Source organism: Salmo salar, chromosome ssa01, assembly GCF_905237065.1.
Source record: "Salmo salar chromosome ssa01, Ssal_v3.1, whole genome shotgun sequence".
NCBI lineage: Eukaryota > Metazoa > Chordata > Actinopteri > Salmoniformes > Salmonidae > Salmo > Salmo salar.
The window spans coordinates 42732440-42756147 of NC_059442.1; the positions used below are offsets into that span (position 1 = coordinate 42732440).

Consider the following 23708-nt stretch of genomic DNA (forward strand, 5'->3'; position numbering starts at 1 on the left):
AATGCCAAGATGGTGAGTTCAGTTCCTACAGGTATTACATATAACGGTGCTTTAGTTATGCACTCTGTACTGTGTGTTTGTATGTCCTCACTGATTGTCAAGAGAAACTGTCTGCCTGGGGTAGAAAGGCCTGGTAGAAAGGCCTCTTCAGAAGGACACACTGTAGCAAAGCGTTTAGCTATGGAAGATTGAAACTAAACCTGTTCTTACTGGACAAGTTCAGGTAGCACTGTACCTCTGCGTTTTAAAACGGTTCTCCCTACTGAACACGACCCAGCTCTGAATTCTGCCAGAGCTCAATAAAACCCACTACTCACTGAGGTGAAGTAAGAGTTAATGAAAGATGCAAGAACAGCAGGAGTAGGGACCGTTCTGTCTCAGCATGTGCTGCTGCCGCTGTCCAGGCTGATACTGCAGTGAAGGAAAATGTGTCAATTTTCATTGGACAGTAGTCCCCTCCGGAATGGTGAATGAGCCTGTAACTGACGATCAGACGATGTCCTGGTTGCGGATGGTACATCTTCACATTGACCGTTGGTCCTGAGGTGCATTTCCGTGGAATCTACAACCGTGGGCGACAATCTCCCGGTAAGACGTGCGGGTTGATATCATTTTTGTTCCACTTTACTGCCTACTTGAAACCGCACAGGACAGGGATTAGACTAGGCTACAGACTGTATTTTGGCAGAGGAATTCAGTTGATTAAATTCCTTGTTTTTTTACTCTGCTGCCCCACTTGACGCGCTGTCCATGGGGAGAACAATATGAATAGCACATATTTCCCGCCGTTATAACAGTTGAGCGTTTCCCATTATTTGTATGTTTTCCTATAATATTAGCCATTTTTAAACTCACTGATACATATGCAAAATGTGTACTATTGGCATAGGCTACCGTAGGATGGCCTAACATAAATGCAGCCCAAGCATCACATGAGCAATCAATATTTGATTTGGGGGGGGGGGGGAGTAGGCAAGGCATAGCCTATGGCATTACTGGGGCTGGCACAATCACCATATAACCGTGTAACCGAAGGTTATGGATGAGAAGTCATGAAAATAAAATAACCCATGAACTAAAAAATGTAAGCATTCGGTTGAGTCCGTTACTGCAGTAACATGGACCCCTAACAACGTGATGAAACTTTGTTGCTCCTTAATGAAATGTAGAATGTTCATTCAAAATGATGTTATCTGACGTGGCTCATGCAATGGAATGTATTCTTTGTAATGTCAGTTGAGTTGAATCAACAAATCACAGCACATGTTGATGGGTACACTTCCTGCTTTTACTTTCTGCTTTGCTCCAATGGGTACACTCGCAATGGCCGCCAGACGCGGGTCCACTCATTATGCGATCATTGACTTGAATGGGAGTGCCTGTTCTATTTGTTTTATTTACATAGCATTCTGAAAGTATTCAAACCCCTTGATTTTTTCCCCATTTTGTTACGTACAGCCTTTTTCTACATAAGGTCCCACAGTTGACTGTGCATGTCAGAGCAAGAACCAAGACATGAGGTCGAAGGACTTGTCCGTAGAGCTCTGAGACAGGATTGTGTGAGACACAGATCTGGGGAAGGGTACCAAAAAATGTCTGCAGCATTGAAGGTCCCAAAGAACACAGTAGTCTCCATCATTCTTAAATGGAAGAAGTTTGGAACCAAAACTCTTTCTAGAGCTGGCCGCCTGGCCAAACTGAGCAATCGGAGGAGAAGGGCCTTGGTCAAGGAGGTGACCAAGAACCCGATGGTCACTCTGACAGAGCACCAGAGTTCCTCTGTGGAGATGGGAGAACCTTCCAGAAGGACAACCATCTCTGCAGCACTCTACCAATCAGGCCTTTATGGTAGAGTGGCCAGACGGAAGCTGCTCCTCTGTAAAAAGCACAGCCCGCTTGGAGTTTGCCTAAAGGACTCTTCAGACCATGAGAAACAACATTCTCTGGTCTGATGAAACCAAGATTGAACTCTTTGGCCTGAATGCCAAACATCATGTCTGGAGGAAACCTTGCACCATCCCTACGGTGAAGCATGCTGGTGGCAGAATCATGCTGTGGAGATGTTTTTCAGCGGCAGGCACTGGGAGAATAGTCAGGATTGAGGGAAAGATGAACGGACAAAGTACAGAGAGATCCTTGATGAAAATCTCCAGAGTGCTCATGATCTCAGACTGGGGCGAAGGTTCACCTTCCAACCTTCCAACAAGACAACGACCCTAAGCACCCTGCAAAGACAATGCAGGAGTGGCTTCCGGACGAGTCTCTGAATGTCCTTGAGCGGCCCAGCCAGAGCCTGGACTTGAACCCGATTGAACATCTCTGGAGAGACCTGAAAATAGCTGAACAGCGACTCTCCCCATCCAACCTGACAGAGATTGACAGGATCTGCAGAGAAGAATGAGGGAAACTTCCCAAATACAGGTGTACTAAGCTTGTAGTGTCACACCCAAGAAGACTCGAGGCTGTAATCGCTACCAAAGGTGCTTCAATAAACTACTGAGTAAAGGGTCTGAATACTTATGTAAATATAATATTTCAGTTTTAAATGTTTTATACATTTGCAAAAATGTACAAAAACCCGTCTTTGCTTTGTCATTATGGGGTATTGTGTGTAGATTGATGAGGGGAAGAAAACAATACAATCCATTTTAGAATATGTCTGTAACGTAACAAAATGTGGAAAAAGTCAAGGCGTCTGAATCCTTCCCGAATGCACTGTATATGGCAGCACATGCAGTCAGGAGTGGAGGAGAGGAGATAATGTGCCACAAAATCAAATAAAAAAGGATTATTACTGGCCAATTACTGTCATCCAAAATTCCATGACCGTCACAGTCCTATATGGCATCAACATTTCTCCCACTATCAGTGGGGTTGCCGCAGTGAGGTTATTTGAGGTTGTCACAGTTTCAAAAGTGAGAGAGCGGGGCATCCCCAAAATTAGTATCTCTGTGGGGCAGCCGGCACAGTGATTCTGCGGTAACAGTAACTCCTCTCTTGGGCCTGCACAAGGAGTCCGGCCAACCTACAATCCTTATTTACACATCCTGTTCCCTGTGTATTTTGATAAAGGGCAATAATTATTCACTCCAGATATGCACATGTGAATCTACTAAAGAGTTAACAAAATCTTAAAGTCTTTTCCTCTCAATTTGAGCATCCAGATTCCTAATCCCAGGGACATGACAAAGATGTTCGGATTAACTCCACGTCCCAGGGTCTTTCATTAAAATTGAGGGAATTAAAGAAAGACCACAGATGTACTTTTCTGTAAATCATTTAATTACAGATTTAACTTGGATACAGACAACACAGTAGGCCTACCGTGTAATGAGAAAAACCCATCCACATTTTTGCATCTACCTTTGGAAACTTCTTAATGCTTTTTGATGAACCTCTACCGGTTCGGTGTCCCTCCCGCGGGACGGTTGAGCTAACGTAGGCTAATGTGATCAGCATGAAGTTGTAAGTAACAAAACATTTCCCAGGACAGACATATCTGATATAGATTAACAAGAATTCAATCTTTCTGCCTATCTGCACTGTCCAATTTACAGTAGCTATTACAGTGAAGGAATACCATGCTATTGTTTGAGGAGAGTGCACAGTTATGAATTTGAAAATGTATTAATAAACCAATTAGCCACATTTGGGCAGTCTTGACACAACATTTTGAACATGTATGCAATGATTCATTGGATCAGTGTAAAACTTTGCACAGACACTGCTGCCATCTAGTGGCCAAAATCTAAATCGCGCCTGGGCTGGAATAATACATTATGGCCTTTTTCTCTTGCGTTTCAAACACATGTTTTTTTCTTTGTATTATCTTTTACCAGATCTAATGTGTTATATTCTCCTACATTCATTTCACATTTCCACAAATTTCAGTGTTTCCTTTCAAATGGTATCAAGAATATGCATATCCTTGCTTCAGGTCCTGAGCTACAGGCAGTTAGATTTGGGTATGTCATTTTAGGCGAAAATTGAAAAAAAGGGTTTGCTCAGTCAGTCCAATACTAACCCACAGGGACAATGGGGGAATTCTGACCCGAGTTAAGCATGTGTAAATGGAATGTAATTCCCTTTTTATGCACTTTTCTCTCTATGTGTATTCTGATGACCTTGAACTTAAGCATGGGAATAGCATGCTATGCACCCGCTATTCGTTTGGGGTGGAGATCAAAGAAATGAAGGTGTGGCAGAGGTGTGTCACAGATACACCATATTCAGACCTTGACTTAATTCCTTCCTGATTCCACCACCTTTACGCGCGATGAAACAATTCATTAGGTTAAGAAACCTGTCAGTTCCAAGTGGAACAACATCTAGGCCTACTTAATTTTTTTCTGACAAATTAAACACCATTGTCCATGCACTGTAATTTACAAATTGATAAGAGCTATTGATAAGAGCTAGGTAAATGAGTAAACCGTTTGAATAAGGGAATTGTAAATATAAATGACAATTGTTGTAGATCTATCTGACCTTTTATGATCGCTGGAGACAAATGTGAAACCAGTCATATGGCATAAAACTGAAGCATATCAACATATCACCTTTTCCACAGTTAAGTTTATGAAATGCTGGCTTTATAACCTTGCAGAGATTACATTTGGAGACCCAAGCTATAGGCTTCTGTAGCCATGCGCAAATGACAGTATAGCTCCAAACCTACCGAGTTGATTTGTGATTTCTAGAATGTTTGAATTATACTGTATGCCTGGACTTTTCACTGTATTTTTAAACATTTGTATCATGTTAAAGATGCACTTTGCAGAAATCGCTCTGCCACTTCCTGGTTGCAAAAATTTGAATAGTTTGCTTAATTTCAGTTTATGTGACAAAACAAGCAAGTATAGGGTAGAGAATCATTGTACCATCTAAACCGATATATTTTCCATAACAAAATAGAATATTTTCAGCTGTTTGAAGCTGGTGTACAAAACCGAAAGTAAAAGACGCAAAAACGAAACTTAAGAAGGGGGAGCATAGAAATAGCGCACATAGAACAGATATATAGCTTCTTAGACTGGCTTTCGATGAGTGACAGAACTATAACACACATTTCTATGTGCATTTGGGTGGGTTGCCCAAAAAGTTACATATTACAGCTTTAAATATTAGCCACTATCGTAGGCCTACTTAATCAGTTATTTCCACTTTAGTGTTAGTTTCCTTACATTTTGCATCATTACATTACATTACATTGTTGGTTTACCTTTCTTTCCTCTGTCAACTTTGTGCGGTTGTTCCTGAGGATCCCTAGCAATAGTAGATCATAGTTGTGCAATCATTTAGGACAGGTAGCATATTTGAGTCATTATGGGAACGCAGACCATACGTAGCAGTTTAAACCTTTAAACCTGCCTACTGGAGTGTTATATGAGCGTTTTAATCCCTCACGGAATTTTTCTCTCTCTGTTCCATCAGCATCACCCGGTTCTTTTTATATAATCCACCCAGCAAATTTCTCTCAGTGGATGACTCTCACAGTCAGACTGACTTGATCACTGTTTCATTCCTTCTGTGTCACATTTCTATTGGTGCGTAGTAGTATGTATTAGAGCTGTATGAAACAGATATTAGTGCTATTTATGGGCTGTTCTAACATCCTCTGAGACCATTGTACAGAAGCAGGTAGAAGTCCCAGGTGGCAGAGGGACTGAGAGTGGAGGCAGTGCCAAGACCCAGTAGGCAGTCCAGAAGTAATTGCATATGAGCTGTCTTTCCTATTGATCTGGACCTAGAACCCAACACCTCATGCCAGGCAGCACAAAAATAGAATAACAAGAACAGATCATCATGATCAATAAAAAGCAGTGAGAAGTCAGAAAACTGTCCATTGATGCTAGGGAGGGATGGCAGCTGGGAGGTGGGGAGGTAGGAAACGACCAGTGGTGTAAAGTACTTAATTAAGTAAAAATACTTGAAAGTACTACTTAAGTAGTTTTTTGGGGCATCTGTACTTTACTTTACTACATTCCTAAAGAAAATGATGTCGTTTTTATTCCATACATTTTCCCTGATATCCAAAGTACTCGTTACATTTTGAGTGCTTCGCAGGACAGGAAAATGCTCTATTCCCACACTTATCAAGAGAACATCCCTGGTCATCCCTACTGCCTCTGATCTAGCAGACTCACTAAACACATGCTGAGTTTGTAAATGATGTCTGAAAGTTGGAGTGTGCTCCTTGCTGTCCGTAAATTAGAAAAACAAGAAAATGGTGCCATCTGATTTATACTTTTACTTTTGATACTTAAGTGTATTTTAGCAATTACATTTTACTTTTGATTCTTAACCTGTTGGAGCTAGGGGGCAGTATTTGCACGGCCGGATAAAAAACGTACCCAAATTAAACTGGTTACTACTCTTGCCCAGAAACGAGAATATGCATATAATTAGTAGATTTGGATAGAAAACACTCTAAAGTTTCTAAAACTGTTTGAATGGTGTCTGTGAGTATAACAGAACTCATATGGCAGGCCAAAACCTGAGAAGATTCCATACAGGAAGTGCCCTGTCTGACAATTTGTTCTCCTTCTGTGGCATCTCTATCGAAAATACAGCATCTCTGCTGTAACGTGACATTTTCTAAGGCTTCCATTGGCTCTCAGAAGGCGCCAGAAAGTGTAATGGGGTGTCTGCAGTCTCTGGGTGAAGTACAGCAGCTCTGTTTGTTACTGGTCAGGCTGGGGACAATGACACTGGAGATGCGCGGTCACAAGAAGTCGCCATGTTTTTCTTTCAGCCTTTGAATGAATACAACGTCGCCCGGTTGGAATATTATTGCTATTTTACGAGAAAAATCGCATAAAAATAGATTTTAAACAGCGTTTGACATGTTTCGAAGTACGGTAATGGAATATTTTGAATTTGTTTTGTCACGAAATGCGCTCGCGCGTCACCCTTCGGATACTGACCTGAACGCACGAACAAAACGGAGCTATTTGAATATAACTATGGATTATTTGGAACCAAAACAACATTTGTTGTTGAAGTAGAAGTCCTGGGAGTGCATTCTGACGAAGAACAGCAAAGGTAATCCAATTTTTCTTAAAGTAAATCTGAGTTTGGTGAGGGCCAAACTTGGTGGGTGTCAAATTAGCTAGCCGTGATGGCCGGGCTATCTACTCAGAATATTGCAAAATGTGCTTTCGCCGAAAAGGTATTTTAAAATCAGACACCTCGATTGCATAAAGGAGTTCTGTATCTATAATTCTTAAAATAATTGTTATGTTTTTTGTGAACGTTTATCATGAGTAATTTAGTAAATTCACCGGAAGTTTTCGGTGGGTATGCTAGTTCTGAACATCACATGCTAATGTAAAAAGCTGTTTTTTGATATAAATATGAACTTGATTGAACAAAACATGCATGTATTGTATAACATAATGCCCTATGAGTGTCATCTGATGAAGATCATCAAAGGTTAGTGCTGCATTTAGCTGTGGTTTTGGTTTTTGTGACATATATGCTTGCTTTGAAAATGGCTGTGTGATTATTTTTGGCAGGGTACTCTCCTGACAATCTAATGTTTTGCTTTCGCTGTAAAGCCTTTTTGAAATCGGACAACGTGGTTAGATTAACAAGAGTCTTATCTTTCAAATGGTGTAAAATAGTCATATGTTTGAGAAATTGAAGTGCCCAGGGAGGTTAAGAATATTTTAAACCAAATACTTTTAGACTTTTAATCAAATAGGATTTTACTGGGTGACTTTTACTTGAGTCATTTTCTATAAAGGTATCATTACTTTTACTCAAGTATGACAATTTGGTACTTTTTCTACCACTGGAGAGGACCTACAACAAAACAACATCATAATCATCATCAACAACAACAACAGTTTCAGGTCACTACTTGCCTTGCACACTACAGTGCCTTGCAAAAGTATTCATCTCCTTTGGCATTTTTCCTATTTGTTGCATTACAACCTGGAATTTAAATAGATTTTTATTTGGATTTCATGTAATGGACATACACAAAATAGTCCAAATTGGTGAAATGAAAAAAAATTACTTGTTTAAAAAAACAAAATGGAAAAGTGGTGCGTGCATATGTCTTCACCCCCTTTGCTATGAAGCCCCTAAATAAGATCTGGTGCAACCAATTATCTTCAGAAGTCACAGAAGTCACATTGAGACTGGGATGGAGGTTTACCTTCCTGCAGGACAATGACCCTAAGCACACTGCTAAAGCAACACTCGAGTGGTTTAAGGGGAAACATTTAAATGTCTTGGAATGGCCTAGTCAAAGCCCAGACCTCAAACCAATTGAGAATCTGTGGTATGACTTAAAGATTTCTGTACACCAGCGGAACCCATCCAACTTGAAGGAGCAGTTTTGCCTTGAAGAATGGGCAAAACTCCCAGTGGCTAGATGTGCCAAGCTTATAGAGACATACCCCAAGAGACTTGCAGCTGTAATTCCTGCAAAGGGTGGCTCTAACAAAGTATTGACTTTGGGGGGTGCCAAGGGGAGTGAATACTTTCGCAAGCCACTGTATGTCAGGCTTTAGCTCTGGGTCAAGCTGGGCTACAGAGGCATGCTAAAGGGTGTTAGGGTGTGGGTCAGGTGACACTGTGGTGGTAGGGACGTTATGAATGTTTTAGAGGCAGCAGGGGTGAGGCAGAGAGGAAGTGGGGCTATGGGGTGAGAGAGGGTGTGGGGAGAGGAGGGAGGGCATGGGGTGAGAGAGGGAGGGAGTCGGTGGGTGAGCGAGGGAGAGAGAGTGCGGAACTAGAAGGAGTTCAGGTGAATTCAAGGGAGCAGGAGTTAGGATCCAGTGGGGCAAGACAGGGTGAGAGAGAGGGAGCCAGGAAGAGTGTGAAGGTGAGGAAAACAGGGTTGCGGCAGGTCAGTCCAGTCTCCTGGCCCAGTTGTTCCTTGTTCCTTGTTAGGAAATCCTCCCCAGCCTGGCTCTCTGCCCACTTCGCCAAACCAGCTTCTGCTGTATATGGTCACACTCACAACCTCTCCCTGATAGGATTTAATTGTACTATTGTATTACGGTTGGATGTATAATCTTCAAATTTTATTTTGTCACATGCGCCGAATACAACCTTACAGTGAAATGCTTACTTACAAGCCCTTATCCAACAATGCTTTAAGAAGTTTTAAGAAAAAAAAGTGAAAATAGATAAGTAAACAATAGACAATAAAAGTAACAAATAATTAAACAGCAGCAGTAAAATAACAGTAGCGAGGCTATCACCAGGGGGTACCGGTACAGAGTCTATGTGCGGGGGCACCGGTTAGTCGAGGTAATTGAGGTAATATGTACATGTAGGTAGAGTTAAAGTGACTATGCAGAGATAATAAACAGAGTAGCAGCAGCGTAAAATAGGGGTCTGGTTAGCCCTTTGATTAGCTGTTCAGGAGTCTCATGGCTTGGGGGTAGAAGCTGTTAAGAAGTCTCTTGGACCTAGACTTGGCGCTCCGGTACCGCTTGCTGTGCGGTAGCAGAGAGAACAGTCCATGACTAGGGTGGTTGGAGTCTTTGACAATTTTTAGAGCCTTCCTCTGCCACTGCCTGGTATAGAGGTCCTGGATGGCAGGAAGCTTGGCCCGAGTGATGTACTGGGCCGTACGCACTACCCTATGTAGTGCCTTGCGGTCGGAGGCCGAGCAGTTGCCATACCAGGCAGTGATGCAACCCGTCAGGATGCTCTCGATGGTGCAGCTGTAGAACCTTTTGAGCATCTAAGGACCCATGCTAAATCTTTTCAGTCTCCTGAGGGAGAATAGGTTTTGTTGTGCCCTCTTCATGACTGTCTTGGTGTGTTTGGACCATGTTAGTTTGTTGGTGATGTGGACACCAAGGAACTTGAAGCTCTCAACCTGCTCCACCGCAGCCACGTCGATGAAAATGGGGGCGTGCTCGGTCCTCCTTTTCCTGTAGTCCACAATCATCCCCTTTGATGATTGTGAACTACAAGCTTGACTATTATGAAACAATTGTCTCCTTTTACTTACTAATATTTACAGAACTATATATACTCTGAGTATGCCAAACATTAGGAACACATTCCTAATATCAGAACAGCCTCAATTCATTTTGGCATGGACTCTACAAGGTGCCGAAAGCGTTCCACAGGGATGCTGGACCATGTTAACTCTAATGCTTCCCACAGATGTGTCAAATTGTCTGGATGTCCTTTGGGTGGTGGACCATTCTTGATACACACAGGAAACTGTTGAGTGTGAAAAACCCAGCAGTGTTGCAATTCTCGACACAAGCCAGTGCACCTGTCACCTACTACCAGCAATCATAAAGGTACTTAAATCAATAAGGGATCATAGCTTTGACCTGGATTCACCTGGTCAGTCTATGTCATGGAAAGAACAGATGTTCTTGATGTTTTGTACATTTACATTTTAGTCATTTAGCAGACGCTCTTATCCAGAGCGACTTACAGTAGTGAATGCATACATTCACTGTACACTGTGTTTATTTTTTGTAACTGTTAGCTCTGAAAGTTTTTGACCTCTGGTTCCATTTTCCGATGTCAGTAGGCCTATGCAGTGGTCTCAATCAGATTCAGACATACTGTAAATACTATAGAATCTTTCTATACTTTAGGCTTTCTGTCAAACCAATGGGGCCTTGGGAAGAGGTTATATACTATGACAGAGTGGTTGAGAGATGGCATTCCTGCTAGAGCCTCCAGACACTTGATACCAGTGGTGCTTACTGCCTGTGCCTGGCCTTGCCCCCGTTATTTATATAGTCTTTGCTCTGACCTGGGGATTTACACTACAGAAAGCAAGGGCACATGATGCACACAGATCATGGGGGGCTATTCTAACTCTCTCTACATGTGATAGCATTGTGTTAGTCTGACCCCCGATATCACTTGTGATGTAATGGCATTGTGTGGCTGATACAACATTATGATTGCTGAGGAGTAAAGTTTTCCCTAGTTACAGATCCACGACAAATCCTAACCTTAACCACTAGTGGGGGAAATACGAAACTGACCCAAGATCAGACTCTAGAGGCCACTTCAACTTACTCCTTTATGATCAGTCGTTGATTCTCACGGGTTCTAATATTGCAAACTGACATGGAAAGAAATGCAAGCTGACGTTAATTCAAATGTCAAGTGGTCAGTTTAAGACTTTGTACCAGCAGCCAAAAATGTTGGAAGGGATATCTAAGAGGCCTCAAGTCATCTGAAGGTTAATCTTTAGCAGTCTGTGTAGTTTCCATATACTCTTAGAAAAAAGGGTTCCAAAACAGTTATTTGCAGAGGGATAGGGTTCTGTTTTGATCAGAATATCCCTTTTTGGAATGTAAAGGGTTCTACCTAGAACCTTTAACATCCTGAGAACCGTTTTTGGAAGAAAAGGTTCTTTGATGATTCTTTAGAAGGCAAGAAGGGTTCTACATAGAAACATATATAATATTTCCCAGCATGCTCTATTGCAGGGAGATTTTCAGAATTGTTTATTTTACTATAATATCAGTATTTTTGCATGTACATTGATGGTTGATACATTTGTATGCTACACAAAGATAAATAACACAGTTTTCTAAACTAATCCAATCTGTTGGATTTATTGCACCCGTTACTGAGGTGGTTGTTCCAGTTTAAATGATTGGGTTAGTCTCAGTATTCAGTCTTCCTTACTCTGGCTTGATTAACAATTCCACTTGTTGGATATCCCAATTCTGTCTGGGTTCCGATAGGAATTACACATCCCTTTACAAGCCAGCAGGCTTAGGGTATAAATAGGCCCTAAAAAAGGCCATATGATATATGTAATTTATTGTCATAAATAATAACATTTAAAGGCTAATAAGGCTGGTGGAACCATTCATAGAGGGTTCTAGGAAGAACCGTCCAAAGATGAAAGGGTTCTCGGTAGAACCCTTCATAGATGGTTCTATGCAGAAGCCTTCATAGAGGGTTCTAGGTAGAACTATGTACAGGTTGTTCTTTGAAGAACCCTGTATAGAGTGCTCTAGATAGAACCCTATGCAAAGGGTTCCCCTATAGGGACAAACCAGAGGCCTGTATGGTTCTACTTAGCACCTTTTTATTTTCTAAGAGTGTAGCATTGCCCTTATGAAACACTTTCCTTTGCCTCACATGCATAAGGTAGGCATTTGAGGTAGCAGAGGTACTCCAGCTGTCTCTCGTTCTATAACACCAAACTGACTAACTCACTTTTCTCTCCTTTCTCCCTTACAGACCTACGTTTCTCCTCCACTAGATAAAGAGCGAGGGGCCGTCACCATGGTGTAACGGGTGTCGTTGAACTAGACCTACAGTATGGCACGCCAAACCAACCATTAGACCAAGAGGAAATCCTTGTGGTCTGAGGGCGACATTTGGGCTTACAACTCTTAGGGAGGACTTCCTTATCACGAGGGCGTAATTCCAAATCGCATCCACCGCAATGGCAACCCCGGCACCCTCACCAGTGCCTCTGACGGTCCTGTCTCGCTGGTACCTGTACGCCATCCACGGCTACTTCTGCGAGGTCATGTTCACCGCCGCCTGGGAGTTCGTGGTCAACCGCAACTGGAAGTTCCCTGGTGTGACCAGTGTATGGGCTCTGCTAATCTACGGGACCTGCATCCTCATCGTGGAGCACATGTACCTGGCCCTCCGAGCTCTCCGCTGCCCCGTGCTGCTGCGATGCCTCATCTATACCCTATGGACGTACATCTGGGAGTTCGGTACAGGGCTGTTGTTGACCCAGTTCGATGCCTGTCCCTGGGATTATTCCCATTTTCAGTATAACTTTATGGGGTTGATCACAGCGGAGTACGCCCTGCCCTGGTTTTGTGCATCTTTCATGACGGAGCGACTGGTTATACGCAACACGCTGCGTTTACGGATGGACAGGGTGGAAGGGGACCAGTCGGATGCAGGCGGGGGAGGACGAAGGAAAGCGTGGGGCGAACAAAGAGGAGCCAACTGCTCTCTTAAATTGGACTGATCAAAGAACAAGGGCATTTCCTAATTTGGGAAAAGTCCATCCTCCACCCTCGCACCTCTGCCCTCTCTCTTCTGTGACCTGGAAACCGATAAGTGGTCGAGGAGAGTGTCAATTTGTTAGTAGAAAAATGGAAGACAGTCCTCCCCTCCTCGGTAGCCTCCTTTTGGCAAGGAAGCACAAGTGTATCATACCTGAGTCCTTTGCGGAAGAGTTTTGAAATCTGCCATACCCGCTTTGAATCAGCAATTTTTTTCTCAAAGGAGAAAATCATGCAAACATTTAAAAACGATATGCTACTTATCCATTTATCTACAAAATGTCTTGCACGACTGGCTACATTTGTTTTGATCACTTTATACATTTATTTGGGGATTCCACCCTTCAAAAGTAATTTTCTTGATTGACTCATGATGGGAGAAGGAGAGTCTCATTTCATACAAGTGCATTTTCATCCACATTCCCTCTCCTCACCACCTCTCCACAATTACCTTTGACCTTTTTCAAAAGGAGGCCAGAGAGGACGGAGGAGAGAGGACACAGGAGTTGAGCATGTCCAATTGAGAAAAGGCCACTGAATCTGAATCACTCTGGAATCCCACTCAAGCACTAAAACATTGTATTAAATACATAAGTACTGTATATCTGTATAGCTTCAAAAGAAATCTGAATAAGGTGCTATATGCAATATGTTCATAATTCATTGTCATGGAGAATGATTTTCTACAGTTAGTGATAACCCACAATACTTGGAAATGCATGAGGGAGGTGTTTACCCCAAAAGTTCTGTATGCACTGTAGTCTGTTTACTCATAAGCTATTTGCCTATTGAGAAATTAGGTCTCAGGTAACTTACTCAATGAATTGTGTGCTATTTCTACTGTATATCTGTTCTTCCAAATGAAAGACAAATCCCAAATCAGGATTTCTGATTTTCATGTGATGTAATCATTCACTATTAGCCAAGGATGTTGTCACCACACTGAAAGAGCTGCTGCTGCTGCCTTGTGGACTTGAGATGATACTGCATCTGAAAGCTTAATCTGAAGTCTCAAAAATAGGACTATAGGAGCTGTATTCCTCCCAGATATATCTTTGGTTTTTCCCTATAATGGCCCTTGCTTTATGGCCTCTGGTACTGTTTTGATAATGCAAAATAATGTGTATCTCAAACCACAAAGGGGATTCAAAAGCAATACATTAAAGGCCCATTGCAGCTGTTTTTATCTCAATATCAAATCATTTCTGAGTAACCATTAAGTACCTTACTGTGATCGCTTTGAATGAAAATGGTCAAAAAGAAACAAAACAAGCTTCTCAGTGGAGGAGTAAAGAGTAATTTCTCAAGCAAGAATTTAGCTAGGACTGTCTGGGAGTGGTCTGAGTGGGGAGTGGAAAACTGAAAACTAGCTGTTCTTATTGGTTTATTAACTAATTTACCACCTGGTGATGTCACGTTGGAGGGCCAAAACTCTATCCCACCAAAACAGACAAGAAATTCAGCCAGTCTTTTCAAACATATCTTACACTAAAAGGGCATTATCATAATTTTCACATTTTCACAGTATTATTCCAGTCTCATAGTGTGAAAATATATATAAAACACAGGATATCACATTTTTGACTGCATTGGGCCTTTAACCAATGATTATATGAATCCTTGAGTCAACATAGAAGTCTATAGTTTGACTACTGTCTACCAGTATATAACTTTGTGCAGATAATGTCTTTATTCAAAAATGCACTGCGTTGATGATTCAATTGAAGTGTTTATTTTCAAAACGCTATATCCACCAATTTTTTACATTTGTGTTTTTTTCATCAGAAAGGATTGCTTATGGGTACCTTCATGTGTAAAATATTACTGTTCTCAAATGTTTTTATTCATAGATATGTGTATGAATTTTTTGTTTTGTTGCAAAACTATACTGTGAGTTATATATTAATATTGAGTTGCACCCCCTTTTCCCCTCAGAACAGCCTCAATTATTTTGGGTATGGACTCTACAAGGTGTCGAAAGCGTTCCACAGGGATATTGACTCCAATGCTTCCCACAGTTGTGTCAAGTTGGCTGGATGTCCTTTGGGTGGCAGACCGTTCTTGATACACACGGGAAATTGTTGAGCGTGAAAAACCCAGCAGTGTTGCAGTTCTTGACACACTCAAACCGGTGCACCTGGCACCTACTACCATATCCCGTTCAAAGGCACTTAAATATTTTGTCTTGCCCATTCACCCTTTGAATGGCACACATACACAATCCATGTCTCAATTGTCTCAAGGCTTTAAAATAATTCTTTAACCCATCTCCTCCCCTTCATCGACACTGATTGAAGTGGATTTTACAGCTGACGTAACAGGGATCATAGCTTTCACCTGGATTCTCCTGGTCAGTCAATCTCATGTTCCCTATGTTTTCTACACTCAATGGAATGTTTGTTTCCTGTATTTTTGATTATGATATGTGGTTGTCTCATCAAGCTATCTTAAGATGAATGCACTTAGTACAAGTCCATCTGCTAAATGACTAAAATGTCAAATGTCTTATTACTGTATCGAATCATTTTAAACAACTTTTGTTTAAATACACTGCATTCGGAAAGTGTTCAGACCCCTTGACTTTTTCCACATTTTGTTACGTTACAGCCTTATTCTAAAATTGATTAAATAGTTTTCCCCTCATCAATCTACACACACTACCCTATAATGACAAAGCAAATACAGGTTGCTAGAACTTTTTTGTATTTTATACAAAATTTAACACTGAAATATCACATTTACATAAGTGTTCAGACCTTTTACTCAGTACTTTGTTGAAGCACCTTTGGCAGCGATTAGAGCATCGACTCTTCTTGGGTATGACGCTACAAGCTTAGTACACCTGTATTTGGGGAGTTTCTCCCATTCTTCTCTGCAGATCCTCTCAAGTTATGTCAGGTTGGATGGGGAGCGTTGCTGCACAGCTACAGTTGAAGTCGGAAGTTTACATACACTTTCCTTGGAGTCATTAAAACTCATTTTTCAGCCACTCCACAAATATCTTGGTAACAAACTATAGTTTTGGCAAGTTGGTTAGGACATCTACTTTGTGCATGACACAAGTCATTTTTGCAACAATTGTTTACAGGCAGATTATTTCACTTATAATTCACTGTATCACAATTCCAGTGGGTCAGAAGTTTACATGCACTAAGTTGACTGTGCCTTTAAACAGCTTGGAAAATTCCAGAAAATTTGAGTTAATTGGAGGTGTACCTGTGGATGTATTTCAAGGCCTCCCTTCAAACTCAGTGCCTCTTTGCTTTGACATCATGGGAAAATCAAAAGAACTCAGCCAAGACCTCAGAAAAAAATTGTAGACCTCCACAAGTCTGGTTCATCATTGGGAGCAATTTCCAAACGCCCGACGGTACCAAGTTCATCTGTACAAACAATAGTACGCAAGTGTAAACACCATGGGACCACGCAGCTGTCATACCGCTCAGGAAGGAGACGCGTTCTGTCTCCTAGAGATGAACATATTTGGTGCGAAAAGTGCAAATCAATCCCAGAACAACAGCAAAGGACCTTGTGAAGATGCTGGAGGAAACAGGTACAAAAGTATCAATATCCACAGTAAAATGAGTCCTATATCGACACAACCTGAAAAGCCTCTCAGCAAGGAAGAAGCCACTGGTCCAAAACCGCCATAAAAAAGCCAGACTACGGTTTGCAACTGTCCTCTGGTCTGATGAAACAAAAATAGAACTGTTTGGCCATAATGACCATGGTTATGTTCGGAGGAAAAAGGGGGAGGCTTGCAAGTCGAGGGACACCATCCCAACCGTGAAGCACGGGGGTGGCAGCATCATGTTGTGGGGGTGCTTTGCTCCAGGAGGGATTGGTGCATTTCACAAAATAGATGGCATCATGAGGAGGGAAAATATGTGGATATATTGAAGCAACATCTCAAGACATCAGTCAGGAAGTTAAAGCTTGGTCGCAAATGTGTCTTCCAAATGCACAATGACCCCAAGCATACTTTCGAAGTTGTGGCAAAATGGCTTAAGGACAACAAAATCAAGGTATTGGAGTGGCCATCACAAAGCCCTGACCTCAATCCCATAGAAAATTGGTGGGCAGAACTGAAAAAGCATGTGCGAGCAAGGAGGCCTACAAACCTGACTCAGTTACACCAGCTCTGTCAGGAGGAATGGGACAAAATTCACCCAACTTATTGTGGGAAGCTTGTGGAAGGCTACCTGTAACGTTTGACCCAAGTTAAACAATTTAAAGGCACTGCTACCAAATACTAATTTAGCGTATGTAAACTTCTGACCCACTGGGAATTTGATTAAATAAATAAAAGCTGAAATAAATCATTCTCTCTACTATTATTCTGACATTTCACATTCTTAAAATAAAGTGGTGATCCTAATTGACTTAAGACAGGGAATTTTTAGTAGAATTAAATGTCAGGAATTGTGAAAAACTGAGTTTAAATGTATTTGGCTAAGGTGTATGTAAACTTCCGTAAACTGTATTTTCAGGTCTCTCCAGAGATGTTCGATCGGGTTCAGGTCCGGTCTCTGGCTGGGCCACTCAAAGACATTCAGTGACTTGTCCCGAAGCTACTCCTGCGTTGTCTTGGCTGTGTGCTTAGGGTCATTGTCCTTTTGGAAGGTGAACCTTCACCCAAGTCTGAGGTCCTGAGCACTCTGGAGCAGGGTTTTGTCAAGGATCTCTCTGTACTTTGCTCAGTTCATCTTTGTCTTGATCCTGACTAGTCTCCCAGTCCCAGCCACTGAACAACATTCCCACAGCATGATGCTGCCACCACCATGCTTCACCGTAGGGTTGGTGCCAGGTTTCCTCCAGGTGTGACGCTTGGCATTCAGGCCAAAGAGTTCAATTTTAGTTTCATCAGACCAGAGAGTGGCGCAGCGGTTTAAGGCACTGCATCACAGGGCTAGAGGCGTCCCTACTGACCCTGGTTCGATCCTGGGCTGTGATTGGGAGTTCCATGGGGCGGCGCACAATTGACCCAGAGTCGTCTGGGTTAGGGTTAGGCCGTCATTGTAAATAAGAATTTGTTCTTAACTGACTTGTATAGTTAAATAAAGGTTACATTTAACCTCTCTGGGCCAGTGGGACGCTTGCGTCCCACCTACTCAACAGCCAGTGGAATCCCGTGGCGCGATATTCAAATACCTTAGAAATGCTATTACTTCAATTTCTCAAACATATGACTATTTTACACCATTTTAAAGACAAGACTCTCGTTAATCTAACCACACTGTCCGATTTCAAAAAGGCTTTACAACGAAAGCAAAACATTAGATTATGTCAGCAGAGTACCCAGCCAGAAATAATCAGACACCCATTTTTCAAGCTAGCATATAATGTCACATAAACCCAAACTACAGCTAAATGCAGCACTAACCTTTGATGATCTTCATCAGATGACACTCCTAGGACATTATGTTATACAATACATGCATGTTTTGTTCAATCAAGTTCATATTTATATAAAAAACCAGCTTATTACATTAGCATGTGACTAGCATTCCCACCGAACACTTCCGGTGAATTTACTAAATTACTCACGATAAACGGTCACAAAAAACACAACAATTATTTTAAGAATTATAGATACAGAACTCCTTTATGCAATCGCGGTGTCCGATTTTAAAATAGCTTTTCGGTGAAAGCACATTTTGCAATATTCTGAGTAGATAGCCCGGCCATCACGGGCTAGCTATTTTGACACCCACCAAGTGTGGTACTCACCAAACTCAGATTTACTATTAGAAAAATTGGATTACCTTTGCTGTTCTTCGTCAGAATGCACTCCCAGGACTTCTACTTCAATAACAAATGTTGGTTTGGTTCCAAATAATTCATAGTTATATCCAAATAGCGGCGTTTTGTTCGTGCGTTCAAGACACTATCCGAAGGGTAAAGAAGGGTGACGCGCCCGGCGCGTTTCGTGACAAAAAATATTCCATTACCGTACTTCGAAGCATGTCAAACGCTGTTTAAAATCAATTTTTATGCGATTTTTCTTGTAAAAAAGCGATAATATTCCGACCGGGAAACCCTGTTTTCGTTCAAAGACGAAAAAAATAAAAACATGGTGTCGGCTCGTGCACGCGCCCCAGTCTCATTGTTCTCAGATCGACCACTATCCAAATGCGCTACTGTTTTTCAGCCATGGCCTGCAAAGTCACCATTCAACGTTCTGGCGCCTTCTGAGAGCCTATGGGAGCGTTACAAAATGTCACGTTATGCCAGAGATCCCCTGTTTTGGATAGAGATGATCAAGAAGGCCAAGAAATAGTCAGAGAGAGCGCTTCCTGTTTGGAATCTTCTCAGGTTTTGGCCTGCCAAATGAGTTCTGTTATACTCACAGACACCATTCAAACAGTTTTAGAAACTTTAGGATGTTTTCTATCCAAATCAAACAATTATATGCATATTCTAGTTACTGGGCAGGAGTAGTAACCAGATTAAATCGGGTACGTTCTTTTATCCGGCCGTGCAAATACTGCCCCCTATCCCCAACAGGTTAACATTTTTTTGAAATGGTCTGAGTCTTTAGGTACCTTTTGGCAAACTCCAAGCGGGCTGTCATGTGCCTTTAACTGAGGAGTGGCTTCCATCTGGCCACTCTACCAGGCCTGATTGGTTGTCCTTCTGGAAGGTTCTCCCATCTCCACAGAGGAACTCTGGAGCTCTGTCAGAGTGACAATCAGGTTCTTGGTCACCTCCCTGACTAAGGCCTTTTTCCCCCGATTACTCAGTTTTGCCGGGCGGCCAGCTCTAGGAAGAGTTTTGGTGGTTCCAATCTTCTTCCATTTAAGAATGATGGAGACCACTGTGTTCTTTGGGACCTTCAATGCTGCATCAATGTTTTGGTACCCTTCCCCAGATCTGTGCCTCGACAGAATCCTGTTTCGGAGCTCTACGGACAATTCTTTTCAACCTCATGGCTTGGTTTTTGCTCTGATATGCACTGCTAACTGTGGGACCTTATATAGACAGGTGTGTGCCTGTCATGTCCAATCAATTAAATTTACCACAGGTGGACTCTAATCAAGTTGTAGAAACATCTGAAGGACGTTCAATGGAAACAGGATGCACTTGAGCTCAATTTCGAGTCTTATAGCAAAGGGTTTGAATACTTATGTAAATAAGGTATTTCTGTTTAAAACAAATTAAATGTTCCATTATTTGTAACAACCTGTTTTTCGCTTTGTCATTATGGGGTATTGTGTGTAGATTTGATGAAGATTTTTTTGATTTACTCCATTTTAGAATAAGGCTGTAACGTAACAAAATGTGGAAAAAGTCAAGGGGTCTGAATACTTACGGCCAGCTCTGTCATTTGTACATTTCTTTATTAAAAATGTAGTTATTTGTTACATTTGACTTTGTAAAACCTAGCAGTACTACTTATTTCTCTTGAGAGTGAGGCGGATATATATAGCATTTAGGAACCAAACTTGATTACTTGTCTCTGAAATGAAACCATCAAGTGATAGATTTTAAACAAATAGATGTCTGTCATTGAACAACCCCATGCCATGATTAGACAGTGAGAAAAACACACCAATCTCTTTCATCATTTCTTTAAACAGTAATTGACCAACATTTCTGAAAATACATATATACTGTAGCATTTTGAAATGAATATTTTCAGTTATAAATGAGAACTGTGTGTGTGTGTGTGTGTGTGTGTGTGTGTGTGTGTGTGTGTGTGTGTGTGTGTGTGTGTGTGTGTGTGTGTGTGTGTGTGTGTGTGTGTGTGTGTGTGTGTGTGTATGTTTGCATGTTTAGTGACGCTGAGAGAGAGGCTGTTTCTGATCTCTCACCACGTAAATCTAAGACTCATGCATGTCAGAACGTTATCAGTTGTAAATCTTCCAAAACCAAGTTGTCTATATTCTTGGTTTGATCAGTCTCTGAAATGATTTATTTGTTTTAATTATTGTTTTTTTTACAAATGTTTAGTGAAAACACTGCACTGTATTGTATCATACATTTCAAGTGTGTATTTATTGTGTTTAATTTGTAACAAATCTTTGGAATAAACTTATTTATTTGATTTAAAAAAGCTGGTTTTCGGACTTACAAATTACCATTTGGCTGTACAGTAAATGTACATATGCTTAACAAGGGTAGAGAAATCATTAACAATATTGATGCTATATGAAACCGACAGGCCCCTTCAGCTAACCTCTGTCTCCTTCTCCTCTGTTAGTAGTCAGACGAAGTCCACTGTGTGTGCAAGCCAGGTAAACACATTAAAACACACAGAGGGTAACGGGGATAAGCCAGACCAGCCATATTTTACATCCCAATATAGAAACCCTAGGCCTACTGCATGTCAGTAGGACAAAGCAGAGGGCAGTGATGATGATGCACTTTACTAGTGAGCTACTATTATTTCTCATTTCTCACCCACCTTTCTGTAGTGTTGCAGTGATATTATCCTGTCACATGGTGTCACTCTCTCACTACAAAGTAATGAGATCAGTGTGCCTGTCTTGTCAGAAGATGCCAGTGGAATGCTGGGTTTTGGAGCAGATGGTTGAAAAAAAATCAGTTTTTATTTAAGCCCACTGTGCAAAAGGTATGACGATATTTGCAAATGTATAGTCCAGAAGTTCAGGGCAAAAATGGTTGTAGTTAAAAAAAAAGACCAGACAAAAAAGGATTAGACTTAGGTTACCTTAGCAAAACGACCAAACACGGCAAGAACTTCAGAAAAACTCATACTAGTCTAATATAGCTCGCCAGCTTGTAGTCCCAAAAAACAGACATTAATTAGCATTTTCTACATCTGGTTTGTTGGGGGAAATTAATGGGGAAACAATAGGGTTTTGGTATATGCGGCGAAAATCAAATTTGAGATAATATCAGTCAGTTAACATGACCTTTATGAATTATGAAGCCTTTATGTGATTTATATGCTTGTTTCAATTATATAAATGCTTTCAAACTCACAAAAAGGGATGTTAGCAGATGAAGATTACGTCATAGAACAAAACGTATAATATCTCTTAAGCCTGTGTATCACAGACCTTTTTTTTCTGCAATTATCCCAACATTTCCTCATAGGGTTTGTCCAACAAGACATGGCGGAGTTAGCCTCCGTTAGTGTCTACAAAAAGACACGATTACTATTGCACTCTATACATGAGCACAAAAGCAACAGCACATTGTCTACACATGATCCGCCACCCCGAGAGCAAATGGCTTAAATACCCTGAAACCGGAAATGGTCCAGAAAAACCACCGGCAGGTGGATCCAGCACAAATTAAATAAAAAGAACCTCAAAACGAGAAGGACCGACAATAAACATTTATTTTACATTTACAGCAAGTTATTAGAAACAGTATAATGCATTTGAATGACCAAAAAAATGTCATATTATGTCACTGACACATTTCAGAATCGATTATCCTAAACAATGCTCACATCTTTGCCTGGCACATTTTAGACCGTTCCATTGGTCCTTAAGTGAAACCTCCAGTCACCCGGTGCACCGGGTCCATTGCAAAACAAACCGGCCCATTGCTCCGGCCAAACGCCACGACACACCCACGAACGTTTGTTTCTTTTCTGCAATGAATTAATTCATGAATGAATGAAATATGTAGAGATTGATAGAGCAGCAGAAGAATTCGGTCTGAGTCATCAGGCAACGTAGCCTGGGTACCAGTCTCAGTAACATTCCACTCCTTGTGCAATGACTCTATGTATATGAATGGACAAAGCCATCGATCACATGACCCCATTCATTCCTATGTGAAGACTCAATAGTGCATTTGAAGCCAAGGAAGTGCAAAATATTACTGTTCTCAGATTTTTTTTTATTCCTAGGTTTTAGATGTGTATGAAAAAATGTTTTTGTTGCAAAACTCTACACAGTGAGTGTTCAAAAAAGGAACACCTGTTTTGAAGGTTTTGAAGGGGGACCTTCAGACGAGTCTTGTGAGACCTGTGGGCGTCCTAGAGCAAAACAACGAGCATGTACATGTATGGGTTCATTTAAGATGGTGTCTGTGGGAGATTTGTGGAGACATTTGAGCTACTCCAGGAAGTGACGTTGCAGGCTAGCTCAGCTATGCATCCTCTAATTGAGTATTTTAAGTTGAAGGCCGACCGGGGTACTGTAGGCTGCCATTAGCTACTAAATTATCCTTATAACTTCTTCTGTGTGCGATTTTAAAATAATCGGTTTAAGGACATACATCTGGGGTAAAATAAGCAATTATTGGTACCATGACTGTCTCTAAATTATAATTTTTTTACAGAAAGATTGACAATGAAGATTGCCATTTTCCTATTCATTATAATATGGACTGCTGTTTTCTGCAAACAATGCCTGCATTCTGGCTTGAACTTTGTTACTTCAATGAGAAGGGCAGTCATTCTCTCCTGACTCTGCCAAAGACAACATGTTAGAATTATAACAACAATGTAAAAAAAAACTAGAATTTAGCTGTAGGCAAGTTGTTGTCCCTACAGTGAGGATTAGACCACATCCAACCCATGTACTGTAGATAGATGGAAGCATTTGCAAATAAACTGAAATTGCGAACCATCACATTTCACCACAGGAAGGTAACTGGGAACAAGTACAAGTACAAACAGACCAGCTACGACCTCCGTAAGTCAATCAAAGAGGCAAAAATACATTACAGGGACAAACTGAAGTCACAGTGGCATGGACTTCAGACAATCAAAGATTAGAAAGGGACACCAGC

At 41.3% G+C, this 23708-nt stretch overlaps 1 protein-coding gene across 1 annotated transcript; it reads left to right on the plus strand.

Annotated features, from left to right (window-relative positions):
- Positions 1-255: 255 nt before the first annotated feature.
- tmem229b (transmembrane protein 229B) lies at positions 256-15131 on the plus strand. Its single transcript, XM_014195496.2, has 2 exons — positions 256-588; positions 12202-15131. The coding sequence occupies exon 2, from the start codon at positions 12410-12412 to the stop codon at positions 12953-12955; it is 546 nt and encodes a 181-aa protein (XP_014050971.1). The 5' UTR covers positions 256-588; positions 12202-12409; the 3' UTR covers positions 12956-15131.
- Positions 15132-23708: the final 8577 nt, after the last annotated feature.